Raw genomic sequence first — 19431 nt, forward strand, 5'->3', positions numbered from 1 at the left:
GAGACAATGATACGAGGAGAGAACCCTTAATATGAAGCATAACTCGACATATTAAAATATTAAGATTTTAACCAAAAGATTAGAGGTTTGAATCTCAACTTCATTATGTCATTCGAAAAATAAAGAATAAAACAAGGGAACATGTATTCGCTGTGTGGGAAAGAAAAGGATCGTTAACTTCACTCGTCATGCACATACAAACATGGCAAAACTACAAATCAATGCACGTTTAGAATCGAAACAAAGCTAACGTTCGAGTAATCGAAACACAAAAGAAATCGCTCACCTCTTGATCCATAATCAGCTTTGTAGTGCCCTATAGTACAGAGACCAATTAGCTACCTGTTGAGCCGCAAAACAAGTAAACTCACTCTAAAATGATGTCAGAACAAATACAACTAAATGTATCATAAAAAGTGAAAACTGGCATGGCCATGTGGTACAAACGGCTCAGCCTAGTAAGACTCTAAGAACTAATTCTGAACCTATTTTGCAATTACATGTCATCTAATAACAAACAAAATGATGCAACTGGTCTAAGGCTAGTTCTTAAACTTACCTGATGTTTTCATTGTTCTCAATGTCGGTGAGAGTGCTTTCGACCGCCGACATGGGGCTCTCCCTTCTCCCTGGTTCTACTTTGTAAAACTCTCGAGGTAAACGAAATGGCTCCGATCGTGGCCATGGCGTAAAAGGCTTTATATGGAGCCAAAGCCAGGCTACACATATAGGTATAATATCCAGCAGCTAGATAGATGATGTCTAGTCTGATTTCGATCCGTGACAGACCAAAGAGGGAGAATAAATAGGAATTGAAATCGGGTTTTGAATTACAGACACCGTGGAGGATAACTCCAGTGCAAAGAAAAGAATCCAGCAACCATGGAAAGCTATGATTTGTCCCTATTCTCTGCAACCCCAAAGAATAGGCAATGTGAGAACCGAAGCTATTTTTCTTTCTCCATGTATGATATTCAAATGGACAAGTATTAGTTTTCTTTTTCTAAACGATGTCAAATACGAAACGTGACATGCTAAACATTTTAGACGAAAGCAATGTATTATGAAACAGATTCGGGCAACCATTCTGTTTTCATAATCATACCTGTAACCAAGCGAGCAGTGAAGGTGCAAACATAATTGCTGCGAGAAGATGCAAGATCAATAAGCCATGACAATGATGAAATATCTCCAATTGTGTTTCCCCAAAACTTTTTGAAGGGCCAGGACTGATGGAAAGGTCTTCAATCAACTCCTTCAAGTTCGATTTGTCGGGCAATGGAAGTTTAAATTGTTGAGAATCATTTCCACCAAGTAATTTTTGGCTTCGCACATGGCTGTGAAAGGAAGCTGTCAAAGAACTAATACAAAAACATAGAATAATACTTTGATCTTCTTTAAAATCGTAAGTATTTTAAGGAAAGACTCTTTTCAGACCTGCTGCCGGAACTTAAGATCTTATAGGTTTAGCAGAGCCTACATTTCAAACCCATTTTGTCTGCATTGTTTGCCATTACCTTATCACTTATGAGCGTGTCCAAAGATTCAATTATCAGATAAGTACATGCCAGCAAAGCTTCTATTCAACTACACGTTCTTAACCACTAAGCCTACTTTGTATTTCAACTTGTAACACACGTGAGTTGTGTGTATCATACGAGATTAACAACCTTATCTTAGTCTCGGATGGCCCAATTACTTTTTAATTTGTTAAAAGAAAAACAAAACTTTCAAGAGTCCTAGTTTTCAACATATGATTTTTGGTGGAATCTTGACATTTTTATTTGAAATTCATTTCAGGTTTTATAAAACATAACATTTCTTAGAAATCCCTTTAGGTTTCCCCACAAGAAGACAAAAATAATTATGACAAGGGTAAACTTAAAAGTACCTGGATAGCGCATTGTGGCAACAGAAAGCATGGAAAGCGAGTAGCAAAAACAATCCCATTGCTGGATGAATAAAACATGCCAAGGTAATAGCAGAAAGAGCAGTAGCCAGTAACGGATCGACCAATACCCTTACAACCTAAAATGAGTGAGTTAGATGACAGATCAAATTGGAAATCAACAACTCATAACCTTCCACTACAAAACAGATGTAAGTTAAGTTAATGGACAGTAAGGGACAACAAATTCTATGCTACTCAGAATTAGATTCTCCTGTTAAATATGAAAAGCATAAATTTGAAAACAGATCATTTTTCGAATCGTATGGTAGACCAAGTCATGGATCGCAAAGTTTCTTAAGGCAACAGATCTAGGATGCACTTGGGAACACACATGTTAGGATAGTCAAGGTTCATTGCATCAAACAAGCATAGTACTGCTCAATGAGAAATTTTAAAAGCCTAAAATGATTAAGTTTATTTTTAGTTCACAACAATACGTCTAAAGGTAAATGCACATTATAGTTATTGGACAACTTGAGCGAAGCACACAGCACATCATGACTTGAAATAAAGATGACAAAAAAAATCGAACCATTTCTGGTCTGTCTAGCGAGATTTTAGTTCTAGTGTACTCTGAAATGTAAATGGTTGACTGCATTTATTATCAAAGATAAAATCAAACCTTCGATAATTAAAAATGTGAAAAAAATTTCTAAAACAACTAACCGCTAAAAAGCCGGCATTTCTTTCCCACAATTGCCACCTGCAACATGTCAGTAAATCATTTAGGTATATACTCGCTAGGAAGATAACCAAATAATTTAGGTTGAATCAAACTTATTCTTCGAACAAGAACAGCACAAATAAAATATCTAGGAAAAAAGAAAAAAACTTGAAGTAGAAGAAATTTTTTTAAATTGCAAAAACAAAATGCTTTTTCGAGGAGAAATTGCAGATGTAAAATCATACTTGGAATTCCAGTAAACAAATAAACCGCATTCATAACCTATGAAAAATAACTTGACTACTATTGTCAAATATGAAGGCATACACCCATGATCGATACCACAATAAATAATGCATTACGGCAGGTCATGATCTCTGATTATTTAGTACCAATAGTTGTTTAATACACGGACATTCCATTAGCCGCAACCCCCCCNCCCCCCCTTTTAAGGTAGTTTGGCTGAGAAGTTTCTTCCGTCAGAAAATGCTCAACATATCATCTATTCAATTAGATTCCAGTTCTGTGAATTGTACAATGGAGTAACAAACTGACCTTGTCTTGATGAAAACATGCACAACCGCCATCACATAGAATATCAGCTGGGATACCAAAACCACAGTAATGACAGCAGCATTTGCTAACAAATAACAGATCACTGAGACTGTGGTGAAGATAGGCAGAGGAGGTAGTGGTTGAGAAGTTACAAGTGAAAGGAACAAAGATAGTAAAACGGGTACAAAGACGAAATAAAATAATGGGAATGGTATTCTCAAGTTGGATTCTATAGATGTCAGCATTGAAGGTACAGGAAAATCTTGATTCCATGCTTGCGCTTGTCGCATCAATGCAAAAAAAGTAACAACAATACATAAACCAACTATCTGCACGAAAACAATGCACAATGTAAGCTTTTTTAAAATACTTGGAATACATGAGATAACAGCTGAAAATCGAGATTGGCACTCAGTTGTTATTTTTTTAAAATAAACATTAATATTTAATTTTCAAGCCGCTGAAATAAGAGTGGCGTTCAACAGGTAGCAAGTAGCAAAAGATTTGACGAGTCACCACAAAAGCATGTCAGATAGAAAAAAGGAGGGGAAAAACAAATAAATAGTTATGGGATTCAAGAAGTTTAATGATATCTTAGCTAACTTATTACTAATTAATGGAGCAAATGGGAGGGAAACGCATTCAACCGTTGTCTTCCATCTAATACTGTAGAAGTTAAAACTCAAATAAAGAGTATCAATGGGTTTTCCTAAACAAAATAAAATTCAAATTAAAAAATAAAAATTTTGGGTTCCAGTGGCCACCAGTGTAAAATCATGATGAATATATATCCCTAAAATCATCAATGATTTTAATGGCTAAGTGAATTGTATTTGTAACCAAATGTTTAGGGAAAAGGTTCANTTTTTTTTTTTTTTTTTTGGAGTACGGGATATGGTTCAGTGTTAAATCTGCTCTAGTGTAGTAATAAATTGAATATATAACAGCATGATGAATGAATCAACGATCTTAACTTCCCGCAATTACACATTTAACAACTCTGAATATCATAATTAGATTTATCAAAAGATTTCAATTCTTTGAGAATGAACTGCTGATTTGAACAGTTAAAACCTTCAGAACACAAGCATAAAATGTTCCAATCAATTTTTGCCATAGTTACCTCACGAGAGTGTAACAATTACAACCTCGTCCAAACTTTAACCAAACACAGATCCATTTGATTCACATAGTTCCAATATTTTTCACGAGTAAACATATAAATAAGAACTTGTCCAATGAAGGAGAGAAGGAAATATCCTAAACCACGAAGCATGAAACATAAAAACAAACAAATAAATGCAGGACTTTTCTTTCACCGGGGAATTATGTAAAACATTTAGTTGGCTCTAGAAATAAGCAAGTATATTTTAGGACACTAATAACTTGTTACCTGTGAATTATATAAAAGCAAAAATCTGCCAGCAGCTGCACTGAGAGAGACAATAACGCTTGGTTTATATGAACAGTGAGGATCTACCTGTAGAGATGAAAAGAGTTAACGAGATCAAAATTCCAGATTATTATTACGTAAGGACGGATAAAAGAAGAATTGAGGAAAATAATTCATACCAACAATAGAACGGTTGTTTTCTCAGATCCTGCACTAGAACTCCAGAGTGCTGGTGAGGAATCAACAAGAATTGTTTCAGTCTGAAGATTCGGGAAAATGTGAAGCCCAGATATATCATCCCAAGCAAGTGCTACTGGTGGAAAACAACGCAATCTACACAGTCCTGGATTATCAAGAAAGTAAAATAGGGTGGATGAATAACTACATGAAAATGTCATTTAAGCTCCATCCCAACTCTCAACAACCGAGAGTTTCTTCAAGTCCATGACGGATTCGAAAGGCACATAAAAATAGTTAGTACTTAGTAGATAAACCAAATGACTCAGAACCTTTAAACATGTTATGCTTTCACTTTATAGCATAATAAAACAAAAGTTCTCAGTAAACTAGAATGGTTCTGATAGCATATTGCAATCTCTAGATATTAGATATTAGGTGACAATATAGATATAATTAATGCTAGAATGGTTCTGATACCAAGTTGTAAGTGTAAAGTATCTTGCTTACATTTATTCATTAATATAGCTATAACTAAAGCTAAGATTTACATGGATAATTACGGTCATTCCTTCAACAATAACATTACTGCCAAAGTTTAAACACCCTAAACTTAGTTAGGAAACTTGTGCTCGTCACTGATCACTAATGATGTGAATATGAAGTGTATACCAATGATATTTACACTATTAACACGGAAATTGAGGATTAATAAGAGAACTTTCACATGAATGCCAGTTTCCTCTACTCATTTTCTTTTCATAAAATAGGGAAACTTTTTTTTTCTTTCAAATGGAATGTACAAGCGTAGAGCATACAAAATCCAAATGAGTGATAAAACCTCCTCAAACCTCGGTACAAGACCTCTAATTGCAAAAAGTTCTAGAGACCAATGCCCACAAAGAAGCTTTAAACTTCACACAAAGAGGCTTTAAACTTCACCAACTCTCAAACCTCAGCACAAGACCTCTAAACTTCCCTAAAGATTCTATTACTTATCTCAAGCCAGACCCCCAAAAGATAGCAAGGAAACTAGCATGCCACAAAACTTTACCTTTATCACAAAAAGGCGAACCCAAGAGAACCTCGTTAATCATAGCAGAACAGTCCCTTTTCCAAACCAAACATAAGTTAAATGAATCAAAACAATGGCCCAGAGAAGGTGATGCAAATCCTCGCATTGACGGCTACAAAGAAAACACCAATGTGGGACAACACAAAATAAGAATGTATCTGGACACGATCCATAATGCTGACTCTCCCATATAAAACCTGCCACACAACAAACTAACCTTCCTGGGAATTTTAACCTTCCAGAGAGAGGAGCAAGTAGAGGGGGGATGAGACGAGGTAAGGATCAAAAATGAAGAACAGAAAGTCGGTTTCTTACCCCAGTAAGGATGAGTCCCTACCCCCACGAGGCACACACAGACCATAAAGAATAGAAACAAGTCTCGCAACATCTAAGGCCTCTCTATCAGAAAGATGACACATAAAATTCTAAAGAAAATTAAATGTTTGCTTGCTCAGTCGCACATTGGAAGATTAAGTTAACATTTGCATTCAGTTGAGCGTTTCTACATGTATTCATCCCATGCAGTCTCCAGAAACCCAAGAATGTGCCAGCAACATATGCCCTCTCTTCTTATGTTGCTCTCAACTTTCGTTCAGGGTCGGGGTTCTCCAAGGTTATTTGGAAGCTCAAATTCCTGAGACGTGGAAACAAGTGGGGAGGGAAATTCTCTTCGAACCATCAAAGATTTTTACACTTCATGAATGGCTCAAACTGCATCCAGTAAAAGACTAAACTTTGTTATAAAAAACTGGACTGAATTTGCAGGTGGCCTAAAGAGGGTAGGAGGATTTGGAAGAGGAAAAAGAAGCCTAACAAATCCAAATACTATAAACTTTTAGGTTACCTTTATCATCAGAGAAAACTCCATCTTATTATTTATCCCACTTGAATATTCATCAAAGTCCCCACAGGCAAGGAAAAGGAAGACTAAGAAGTTGCACTATATAACTTATTGTAATAAGAAAATGAAGGAAGAAATCCACGTTGAGAATATAAATTTATCTATCGCAAGTTACATCATAGACAGCAAAGATACATAAAAAGAATATTACATAATATATACAAGAAAGCATTGAACTTACTATTGTTTTCAATACCACCAACTTCATCATCTGGAAGTCCAGAATTCTTAATCCCACAGCCTGTGGTTTCAAGTTGCAAGGTAACTGGAAGAAGTCCTAAGCTAATGGGGAATGATAAGTTCAGCACCAGAGAATGATTCTCCTTCATAAATATGTCCTACACAACAATTAATTTTAAAATAGTCCAGTCATCAAGTTGATACTAAGTGAGACACTAAAGCGAAAATTTTGGAGCACTTAAAGAAAGCATCTTCATGAGGTATTTACATCATTATAGTAATTGGAAAGAAGCATTGACCAAGGTGAGATTTCCACCATCCCTGCATCAGGATTAAAGAATTGCCCAACTGCCATGGAAATTGCAGGTGGAGGTCTGCCTGAAACAGTCTGAGCATCAAATGGTTACAACACATGCGAACTAATTCTTACATATTGCTAATTTTTCTTTTTAAATAACTAACTTTATAAAAAGAAAAGTAGAATGCACACGCTATAAAATTATTCAAAGAAGAAACCAACTTTTTAGATTGTAATCATTGAACCTAAATCTATAAGAAAGAAAAGAGAAATCAAGCAAAAAAAAGACACTTCAGAAACTTTTTGTAGCAGAGAAGGAAAATCTCAATGGCTATTCTTTATTCACATATACATATACATACATACATGCATACATACATACATATATATATATATATGTATGTATGTATGTATGTATATATATATATATATATATAAATAGGCTATTCTTTTTATGGAAGTAGAAAAGAAAAATCTAAATGACAATGAGTGAAGATCAATACCGGTCGAGGCGCAACTGAAATTGTAAGAAATTTGAAGCCACGCATATCCTCAGGTCCCAACATAAGTACAGCAGAAGGAGGCGCTTGCTCAGTCTGACTTCCAGGTTCAATCTAATGAGCATAGCACAGATCAGTGGAAGAGTAAAATCCTAAACCTTCATGTCTGGTCCACGAGCAGAAAGATGTCACAGAAAGAGAAGGATCCACGTTATAAATAAAACTAGTACCTGTCTCGGTGCTGGTCCTGAAGGAATTTGCACCATCTTTGAGGTCACTTCAAAAACCCTTTCACTCAAAGATAAGCCAGCAGACTTCCCCTTTTCGGGCCAAAGATGAAGCCTGACCCCAGAACATGGTAACAGGTTCGTTACAAATATAAAGTGGCTTTTGCCGTTTGACCCCTACAGAGAACAAAAAAAATAAAATCTGAGCCCAGGAAATAATGTAAAAGGAAGAAATAAATACCGTCAAACTAATGGGAGGAAAGATTACCAAAACAATGTCAACAAAGTTAACGAAGTTAGTTAAACAACATCCCAATGCTTCATCTTGTATGGGTTTCGTAACTAATACAATACCTTATGGGACTGACCTTATATCAAGAAATACATTAGATCATGCAATAAATGAAATAATTAACACATCGAGTCCAAATTCTCAAGATTGCAGTTATAATTATTACTGAAGCTAACCAGTTTCTCCAAGTCCAACCACCGCCTGCGACCATCCATGGCTAGAACAGAGACAGTACTCGTTTGAATATATAGGTCCCTCTCTAGCCCATCATCATTCCAATGAATGTTTTTGGGACAAGCATACGGAGATAGAACTGCAGATCCTGCAATATACCATTATGGCTATAATTCTTCTAAATACAGAGGTTGAATTACACAACTTTTTTCGTATATGGACACTTCAAAGAAAAGCTAATGAGTTTAATTCAAAATTGATCCTGCTTCTGTCTTCTAATTTATCAACACAGACCCTATGCAAGTGAACAAAGAGTTAACATAGAAAAGACCAAGAAAAAACCTCTTGCATGCAAAAAAAAAATATAGAGAGAGAATGCTCAGCTGGTAAAATTCATGAAAATAAAGGAAACTGATCTTGTTTTCTTTTTCCCAACCACTATATTGATAAATGCAATAACTAACAATTTGGTCCATCCATCGGAATAGTGTTTTTTCTTTTTTTGGGATAGGAAACAGAAAAGAACGTAATAAGAGAGAATAACTAATAACTTCAATGTGCATACACAAAAACAACCAACAACTTCAATGTGCATACACAAAAACAATATAACAAACTACCAGATGCATTTTCCACTTTTTTAGCAGAAAAGTGGGCAAATTGTTGAGAACTGTGTGATTGGGTCCTCCAATTGAAACTCTGGGGTATTCCACTATGCAGCATTCTTGTCAATATAGAGAGTCTTTCTCGAGGGGCCAAATACGGTTGGCCTGTAGTGGAGTCCACCAAACTAAGAAGGCTGTGTGACACCTAGACAAGAAAGAAAATTTTCAAAACAATCTAAGGACAGCTTATTCTTTCAAACTTGAAGAGAATTATACCTGTACAACTAATTGATTACACCACAAAATTGCCAGATGTTCCATTGATAACCACACATTTTTAACACCTGTACTGCTGATCATAAAGCCATGTGTAGGAGGAACAATCCCATCCAAGGATTCTAATTTTGACCTTACCTATAGACAAGGATAGAACTATCAACAGGAAAAATAATAAATGAACCAGAAAGATAATACCCTTAAAACAAACCTTGAAAAATATTTTTTTTTTTAGGTAAGAAACTGCACTTTCATCGAGAATAATGAAAGAATACAAGGACATACAAAAACAAGCCCCAACAAAAATGGGAACCTTGATAAAGATTTTCAATTATTCAGACTGGCATAAAAAGACAGGTCCTTATAACTTACAAAACAATTTTGCAAACATGCACAAGAAGAGTTCTAAGAAATTAATTAAATCCCAAAAATCCATCCATCCTCTAAAATTACATCCTCCCCAACATAAAGATTACTTCAATGTCATGTTTTTTTTTTTTCTTTTTTTCTTTTTAGAAAAAACTATATGAATAATTGCAAAAAGAACTTGAAGTGACACGTCACAAAGATGCGTGACTTTTGGCTAGATCTACCCATGTCCTTTAATTTCACTCCATAAAAATTTCTGCAAGGATTTTTATTTCTTTAGTATGACATGAAGCGATACCAAAGTGAGTGAGGGTGAGGGAATGTTGAATGGGATGCATGTTCATTGTGGAATGATGAGCAATCCTAAGGTGGGGGAAGAAATAGAGATTCTTAAGTTTGAATAATTGAAACATAAACTACATAAAATTTGACGAAAATGAATCAACCAAAGGAATTTATTTTGGCATTTATTGGTCGCAGATTCTTTTCAACCACTAAATATATTAAGGCCACAGGCCGTCATCAGAGTCGAAAGTTAGATGATACAAACATACAGTCGATGTATTCAAGCCAACTATGCATATGAGAAAACTATTATCCTTTCAATAGAACCTAAAAGGTCAAATTCTACTTTAATCAAGAAAAAGGTCCCACGTTGCACTAATTGGCAAAGAAGAAATACTGCAAATGTACCTGGTAATCATGATAACCCCCAGAAATTGAAACTACCACAACATGTGAAAGTAGAGGATCAGATGCAAAATATCCACTTCGAGTAATTTGAACCTCATAGCCCTTCCTCCATTCCTCATTTACACGAGTGAAGTACCGACCCAAAGATGGCTGCAGGGCTAGAGGAGGAGATCTGTAACATGTAAGACAAGATGAAGCACGAAATTAACAAACCAAAAATGTTCTCAGTATCATGTAACTCACTGGTGAGGGCTAGAAAGTGTAAGAACTGTTTCAACGGCTGATTTTCTAAGTCTAGGATGCACGACTGCAGCTCTAGCAACAAACCCACCAATAGAATGGCCAACCAATATCACACTTCTAGGCAAACTTCCAGAGTCAGCAGCACCTTCTTTTGCTCGGGCATTAAAAGATTCTTTATATTGATCTAATATCTGCACAAACAAGTTAAATTGATAATCAAGTGGAGAAATTTAATAAAAGATTCTTTGGAGGACAAACCCACACCATGAAACCATTACATTCAAAATGTAGAAATAGACTGGACAAAAGAAAATGATTTGCATTATTCTTGCACGAAGAAAGAGATCGGAATGGGAAAATATCAGGAAACTAAATTAAAAAATAAAGAATTATTATGGCTTCTTTTTACATTGGATCCTGTAGAGATGTTAATACGTTCTATTTGAGACTATCAGCCACTTCTTACATTATTCCAAAAGTTCCATTACCCTTTTCCAATTAAAATTCTGAAATGGATAGAGAAGCCTGAAAAAAAAAACCATATTCCTTCCTTCCATATCACAGATCCATATTCCCCCCCACTTTGGTGGAAAAGTGGAAAATAAAATATCTTGAAAATGATGTAATCTATAAGACAACTAGATTACAAAAATTTGAGAGCAATACCCTGTGGATGGCGTGTACTACATATTCTGCATGTTCTTCAAGTATCCCTCCATCCATTGCAGAATGTTCACCTTCAAGATCCACTACAAACCAATCCAGCCTACGCGTGTAGTGGTCTGGCAACTGAAGGCCAGCCAAACTAGTGCCTGCCTCACCCTCCACCCTATCTATGTTAGCCTCCTGATAAAAACTCTGCTCGAGAGGGCCTCCTTGATAAGCCCTATCGGATTCTGCCGCCAAGGATCGCACCTGTAATCAGGAAATTTTACAAAAAAAAGCATAACTACTATTTACAGATTAGAAAGTAAAATTTACGATTAGTTTCAGACTTTCAATAAAAAAACATAAGGGAACATGTGGTAAGGGAATCTATATATGAAGCAGAAACAGGAAAGGAAGAAGAAGACCTTGCCTGCTTGTAGCTACCTCCATTTCCTGGAATGAGAAGGACGGGAACACCATTAAGTTTCTTAAGATGCTCCTTGAAATCAATCTTTTTCCATCCTTCGTGATACAAATGCAACCCATATTTTTCTGACGATAAGCCCACCGGTGAAGAAATTGGAATATATGTTGGATACATGTACGTCATAATACAACCATTAGAAATTGGTTTTAGAATTCCATATATAGCAGCAAGGCTGATCCATACTGTCGCAACTATAAGAACAGCAATTCTGATTTTGGCTCTAAGGTCTTGCATCATTGGGTCAGACTACCAAGTCCTCGTTTAGCTCTCTCTACAAAACTCCCATAAATATCGGTTTCAAATCCTACACAAAACACCACAATATCCATAATCCAACTCGAAATCCACCCTTTTCCGAACACGAAGCTCCCATAAATTCTCGCAAGGCACGCTACTTCTCTTCTAGATAAAATGCAAAAAGTATTCAATGTATTTTCTTGTTCAGAGAACATGAAAAATCAGAACCAGACACTTGGATTTAGATCCACTTCGGCATAAACATGAAGCATTAAGAGTAGTAGCAGTAGTACCAGAGTAAATGAACTCTCTATAGTTATTCAATCCGACGGAAAACCGCCACACAAAAACATCCAGAGAAACAGCAACACAAGCAATCAAATAACAAAATCTCAACCATCAGATGCATTAGACTTGCAACTCTTCGAGACTAAACAACAAAAAAGGAAATCTACAAAAATGAACAAAATCAATCTACGAACAACTCGTTGAGAATTCATAGAAAATCGTGCTAATTACACATTCAAATCCATCAACGAACAAATCACCAAATAGAATCAAGATGAACTAAAATCATTAACCAAAAACTTAGGAAATTGATCTGGTAGAAACACGAGGATTGCAAACCGCAAGAGCATTAGAAGAAGCCAAAGGAGTTGAGAGAACGAAAGCTTACCCGATCCGTGAAGCGCGAAGGAAATGGCGGGAGCAGAAGAGAGAACTGATCAGATCTCTGAATGAATCAGAGCTTTTCTTCTTCTTTTTTTCAATTATTCCCTTTTCGAAACCCAAAAAGAAAATGTGAAGAATTCTTTTAAAGAGAAGAGCTTATTATAAACGGAAATATGGAATAATGGTAGATAGACAGAGGGATTTGACCAAATTTTGACTCCTGAACTACCGTTGTGTTTGGAAATTCAGGTGTTCAACTGACGTGGCTAGTTTTTACTGGTTGGTGAAACTTCATTTGCGGGAATTTTATCACCGCCCTTGGATGCCCCGCCCTTGATTAGGATTTCAATGTCGGGGAAAATAAACAATTTTTTTTTTTTTTTTCTGGAAGCATATTTAAATATTAGATTTTCAATTTAAATAAATTTTCAAAATGTATTTTATAGTATTTTTATATCTTACAAAACTAAATATTAGGATGAATATAAATTATTATTATTTAATTTATGATTTTTTTTTTTTTTTATAAATTTTGTATAATTGCTATTTTATATGTATTATAGTACAATTAAATTGATTTTATAACCTAAAATACATTATTTATTGAAGAATATAATATTTCAAATTATAAATTTAAATATTATAGAATTTGACCAACTTTGTGTAGACTCAGCATTGGAAGCCAACCTTTTTAAAATAGGTTTCATTTATTTCAAATAAGTCCGATCTCTTCATATCCAACTAAATTAATCATTTAATTCACCTCCTACGTCACGTAAATTTATTAGATTAAACTAATTCATTGGATGGACCAGTGACATTATTTTATTTTCTAGATTTTGTCATTTTAATTTATTTTAAAGTCGTATAAATTTTATTACGTGACATTTTATAAATTAATCCTCTCAAAAGTCCCAACGTAATAATTTTATTTCCACCATTTCTCGAAAGGAAATCGTGCAAAAAAATCTCATACAGTGATACACTACACCTGACTCATAGGTTTACGGAGCATAGTTCAACTAGCATAAGCTATATCAATTTGACAAGCAAATAAAAAATTTGGATCTCCGAACACATCCCGTACCGTGCTACTACTGAGATACTTGATGCTTACCGAAAGAGGAGACAGTTATATGGGGATAGAATTTGAGAATTATTGATCCTTAAGAGTTCCAGAAGTAGGAGTTTCGGCTTTCCTTTCAAGTACAAGAAGGCTGAAATGTCAACCGACATCTATTATTGAATTTACCTGACTCAATAATACCCCATTTTTTAAACGTCTAGTGCCAAAGTCACTGAATGGATAAGTCACCAATCCCTAAAACGGACTATGTAATGTACTTTATCTATTGGGTTACAGATAGGCATTTTACCAGAGGTTTCTATTGAATCAATCTACCCTTCGCCAAGATTTCGTAATCCACTTTGAGAGCGTCTTCACCTCTTCGCCCTACGGGTCTCAGGTCTTCGCCCCTCTCCCCGTTCTACCGTCCAAAACAAGGCCGTATGGAGTATAGCCAAGTGGTAAGGCATCGGTTTTTGGTACCGGCATGCAAAGGTTCGAATCCAACGTATGTCACAATTGTAACGCTTAATTTATCTTATTTTTATTTTTTATTTTCTCTTAGAGATGAAAATTAATATTTTTAAGGGATTATTTTGGTGATTGAAGGGGTTGCCCATCAAATCTTTAATTATCTGAAATAAGAATAAAATTAGGCATCATTATTTATCTTAATCATCAATTTATATCACAAGTCAATCTAAACTTTATTCAATTGGTCAAGAAATGGATCATGAACATATATGTCAAATCTTCAAAATTTTCACTATCAATTATTGAACTATATATTAAAATTTCAAACGACAAACATTCCTTTGATTTCCAACCTGATTAAGCAACTTATTGATTAAGTGGCATATATTCAANAAAAAAAAAAAAAACATCTAGACAAACTTACCATAATCAAACATTGTCTTGATATCATCAAATATCCGCGTCATAATCATTAGTCGTGTGAATGACAAAAAGAATTTGAACTAATTTTTGTATAGACACATTCGACTATTCATAAAAATATCAACAATTGTGGCAGTCACATCAAACAATTTATCGAAATGAAAGCTACCCATTTTTTCGTTCCTTACCCTTAGAGTCGATATCAATAATATGTACATACCATAACTTACATAGTCATACCAGCTATACAGCCTGGTTTGCATTAGCAGTGTCCCCATCACTTCTCTTGTTGGTTGTTGTGTTCTTTAGTATCTGTATAGAGCAATTAGCTGATGTATTAATGGGTTCTTCGAAATTATTACAAAGTCAAAGATTATCCAGTACAATGATTCAGACAAAGACGGAAGATGTTCAACAAAAGTGCTGAACAGTGAGAATGTGGTTCAATTTCATCACGCATATCAACAAGTAGTTGAAATCAATCGATAAACAATAAAGTTTTAGGCTTAGACAAATATAATACTACGACACTTCGATCATTTTTTTAGTACATCTTCGAGGCGACATGGCTAAGTTTATGTATTCTCCTCCCCATCACTTCTCGCTGTTCCCCGAAGGGGGTAGACAAGAGGTGGTGTGCCAGCAAGGACACTGAGCCCCGAAGGGGGTAGATTTGGTGGCGGTCCCACATCGATTGGAGGAAGGAAAGAGTGTCAGCGAGGATGCTGGGCCCCGAAGGGAGTGGATTGTGATGTCTCACATTGGTTGGAGAGGAGAACAAACCATCATTTATAAGAGTGTTTAAAGCTTTGAGGGGAAGCGGTGTGCTAGTAAGGATACTGGGCCCCAAAGGGGAGTGGATTTGGGAGCGGTCCCATATCAATTGGAGGAAGAAAAGAGTGTCAGCGAGGATGCTGGCCCCAAAGGGGATGGATTGCGATGTCCTACATTGGTTGGAGAGGAGAACAAACCACCATTTATAAAGGTGTTTAGGAAAGAGTGTCAGCGAGGATGCTGAGCCCCGAAAGGGGTGGATTGTGATGCCCTACATTGGTTGGGGAGGTATGGGTGTTTAGGAAAGAGTGTCAGCGAGGATGCTGGGCCCCGAAGGGGGTGGATTGTGATGTCCTACATTGGTTGGGGAGGTATGGGTGTTTAGGAAAGAGTGTCAGCGAGGATGCTGGGCCTCGAAGGGGGTGGATTGTGATGTCCTACATTGGTTGGGAAAGAGAACAAACCACCATTTATGAAGGTGTTTAAAACCTTGAGACGAAGCCCGAAAGGAAAAACCCAAAGAGGACAATATCTGCTAGCGGTGGATTTAGGTCGTTACAGTTTAAGGAATGACTCTACACCATGTTAGGAATCACGACTCTTCACAATGGTATGATATTGTCCACTTTGGACATAAGTTCTCATGACTTAGTTTTGGACTTTCCGAGAGGCTTCATACCAATGGAGATATATTCTTTACTTATAAACTCGTGATCATTCCCTAAATTAGTCAATGTGAGACTCCCTACCAGCGATCCTCAACAACTTGTCGGTACAAGATATTAATTAATGAATCTATGACCCCAGTGGTTTATTTCCCATTCTTTCAAGATACCCTAAGTTCGAAATTCAAACATTTAAACAAAATGATCCATACCGTTAAGAATGGATAAGGGATTCCTAAACAATAAATCCTCAGCTGGTTAGAATGCTAAGGTTCCATACGGATAATTAATAATGGTCTCAAATAATATACAAAAAAACTAAGTGTTTCATGAGATAATGCTCAAATACTTCCCTGTTGTGCCATGGCCCCTACAAACCTACCAAAATAAATTAACCAAATAATGCAAACCAACCAAAATAAATTAACCAAATTTTATACCACGAACAGATATTATTTGGGGTTCAAATGACGGCAAACGCCTATCTATAGTGTTAGGTGCTTACCGACCCCATCTAAGAATGGATCCAAAAATCTCGATGGAACTTGACTGAGAAGGAAAAGGATAAAAGATTCTACTCTTTATAGTTGAGAATAAGAAAATTAAATCAACATATAATAAAGGCGTCATGTAATAAAAAATTAAATATGATAATTATGGTAAACAATGCTAAATATTCTTAACAATAGTCATGCTTGTTCAACAATATCTATCGCTTAAGTCTATAGTACATGACATCTTGGTATATTTGATCTACTCATGTTGTATAAAATAAAATAAATGTTAGATTAATTGATCAGAAATAGACCATTTATAATCAGTAAAGGTGTAATAGACTATGATGTTCAAGCAAGTTTAATTGATACTTGAATTCAAAAATGTCTACCTCTTTGAGTATTGAATATTATGTTTTGTTTGAACAAAATGAATATTGAAAGATGAGTAATAGACTAGCAAATTCTAAGAAAAGGTCCAAAATATAATGGAAGAAAATCAATACTTCCAGATAAAACAGTGATGAATTTGATCAAACCTATTGGCAATTCAATAATTTAACCAACCAGAAATAAATGAATATGAAAATGAGAAACGATAACCATAAATATGTGCAAGGAAAGGAAACGTAATTAACATGCAATGTTTAAAAACAAGAAAATGGAAGCGAGAGGGGTTGGTTGACGTACGTGTCTAAGCATCTGATTCTCATTTTGTAACGTGGACAGATTCTCTTCAAGCTCGGAGTTCCTTTTCAACAAGTTTGCTGCTCGAATTTCCAAGTCGCCCAAATACGCCTTTTTCCTCTCCCTTGCTTGCTGTGCTGAAACTCTGTTTCTTAACAATCTTTACGAGAGAGAGAGAGAGAGATAAAGTGTGTCACAAAAATGAGATGCTGCACTCCCTCCACATACGATACGAGTGAAGAAATTGGCAGTAATACGCTACTTTGGTCCCCATTCTAGACCTAGAAACCTTACCTCTTAAGCCTTTTACTTTCTTTGTCAGCGGAGCTTCGTCCTCTGCTCCTTACGCCATCTGATGCAGGGGCTTTACCAGACGCTGAAGTGCCGCCGGCTGCAGAGGCAGAGTTGCCGCAGATCTGCGGCACTCTGCTTGTCTCCTCCTCATCACTTCCCACTCCTATATCTTCGGTAAAGAAACAAATCATAACGTAATTCTCCCTCAAAGAAACAAAAACAGGATGCGATTCCTGGAAATTAAGATTAATTCATTATATACGGTCCTACATCAACAAAATTTCAAAAGCTCGAATCAACAAGGAGAAACTATCAAACTGGTACGGATTCAGGTTAGAATAATTTATTTCATTCCGATACAGATTCACTGGCAATTTCACCGTACAAATAGGACAGGAAAACAAACGATGATCAAATAAAATCATTCACATCCAAGCCAGGTGCCTGATTTCTCAAAACAAACTCGTCTCCATCAACCAAAAGAACAAAACAAAACTACAGAAGACGTCCAATATCACTTCACGTACAATCTTTCCACGAGAAATCGTAAAGACGAACTAAAATCGAACCTTCTTTAACATCAAGTAGAAACGCGGAACTCGACGATCTTTCGCTGCTCGATCGCGTACGACCGGCGGAGGCGACGGCGGCGGTTCGTTCCTGCATTGCGCCGGCGAAATCAACACCGTAAGAAGTTGATGTGCATGAGTGAAGACGGGACAATGACGTTGCTTAAAAAGAAAAGGAAAACTAAAAAAGAGCGGGATACGTTCGGTAACAGTGCCTTCATAGGACAGCAAGTTGCTTTGGGTTGAATCCGGCCGTTGATTTTGTCTTAAATCTGACGGTCAATAAAGAATCAACGTGGAGGGAGATGAGCTTTACAAAGTGAGATCAATCAAAGGTTGTAAAAGAGGAAGCGTGGAGGATGTTGGAGCCGTGAGATTTGATACAATTTTGAGATATGCAGATCCGTATACGTCAGCATCAAAAAATGCTGGTTAAAATTTCGTTACAGCTATTTCAATTTCATTTATAAATTACAGTAATTAAAATATAATATATTTCGGTAATTAAATCAGCTCTACAAACTTGTTTTTAATTATTAAAAAATTATTGGAGATAAACAAGTTATATTTATTTCTCCTAGTTATTTTGATCTTTCCACTTTGTTCTCTCCCCTCGAGTAAGGGAGGCTAATGGAGCACAAGGTTCGACTCCTTTCTCTGATATGACTAAGTTTAAGACATGGCTCTAATGGTTTATAGAGCTTTCAAATATCCCTTGACTCCTTTCTCTGACATCACTAAGTTTAGGGCATGACTCTAATACCATATGGCTAAGTTTAGGGCATGACTCTAATACCATATTATGAATCATGACTCTCCACCGACTAAGTTTAAGACTTCTTTCTCTGACATGACTATGACTCTAATACCATGTTATGAATCACGACTCTCCACCGGCTAAGTTTAGGACTTCTTTCTCGTACATGGCTAAGTTTAGGGCATGACTCTAATACCAGGTTATGAATCACGACTCTCCACAATGGTATAATATTGTCTACCTTGAGCATAAGCCCACTTTGCTTTGAGTTTCTCCAAAATGTCTAATTCCGATAGTATTCTTCACTTATAACTCATAATCTTCTACCAAATTAACCCATGTGGGAGATTATATTCCCGTCCCCACCCGCTTAATATTAATATAAATATATATATTAAAAAATAAAATAGTTAATTTTGAAGCTCTAATTTTAATATTTAAAAATTTTAAAAATAAAGACGGTCATAGATTTTTTAATTCTTAAAAACCATAGTTTAATGTTAAAATTTGAATTTTTAAAAATTATATTGATAGAATATTTATTTATTTATTCATATATATATATATATATATATATATATATATATATATATATATATATATATATATAT

At 35.7% G+C, this 19431-nt stretch overlaps 2 protein-coding genes across 3 annotated transcripts; both read right to left on the reverse strand.

The window, feature by feature from the left end:
- Positions 1-79: 79 nt before the first annotated feature.
- On the reverse strand, positions 80-11867 carry LOC111788087 (the record flags this gene model as incomplete). The annotated part of the gene is given in 19 exon segments (XM_023668262.1): positions 80-342; positions 560-910; positions 1106-1337; positions 1892-2028; positions 2618-2654; positions 3171-3499; positions 4564-4650; positions 4743-4906; positions 6898-7054; positions 7165-7284; positions 7698-7808; positions 7925-8098; positions 8390-8535; positions 9008-9197; positions 9269-9406; positions 10331-10502; positions 10574-10764; positions 11240-11488; positions 11652-11867. Coding segments are annotated over 18 exon segments (3183 nt in total), but the record flags the coding sequence as incomplete, so codon positions are not given.
- A 2735-nt stretch (positions 11868-14602) lies between these two features.
- Positions 14603-18243, reverse strand: LOC111788311 (transcription factor HY5-like). Of its 2 annotated transcripts, none has more exons than XM_023668638.1 (4): positions 18064-18243; positions 17495-17657; positions 17204-17360; positions 14603-14892 (listed from the first exon to the last, which is right to left on the reverse strand). In XM_023668638.1, exons 1-4 carry the CDS (start codon positions 18158-18160, stop codon positions 14824-14826), a joined length of 486 nt encoding a protein of 161 aa, XP_023524406.1. In that variant the 5' UTR covers positions 18161-18243; the 3' UTR covers positions 14603-14823. The 2 variants fall into 2 exon arrangements, with proteins under 2 accessions (XP_023524406.1, XP_023524405.1); XM_023668637.1 differs by having other exon boundaries at positions 17495-17663.
- Between the last annotated feature and the right edge of the window lie 1188 nt (positions 18244-19431).

Source organism: Cucurbita pepo, chromosome LG02 (genome assembly GCF_002806865.2).
Source record: "Cucurbita pepo subsp. pepo cultivar mu-cu-16 chromosome LG02, ASM280686v2, whole genome shotgun sequence".
NCBI lineage: Eukaryota > Viridiplantae > Streptophyta > Magnoliopsida > Cucurbitales > Cucurbitaceae > Cucurbita > Cucurbita pepo.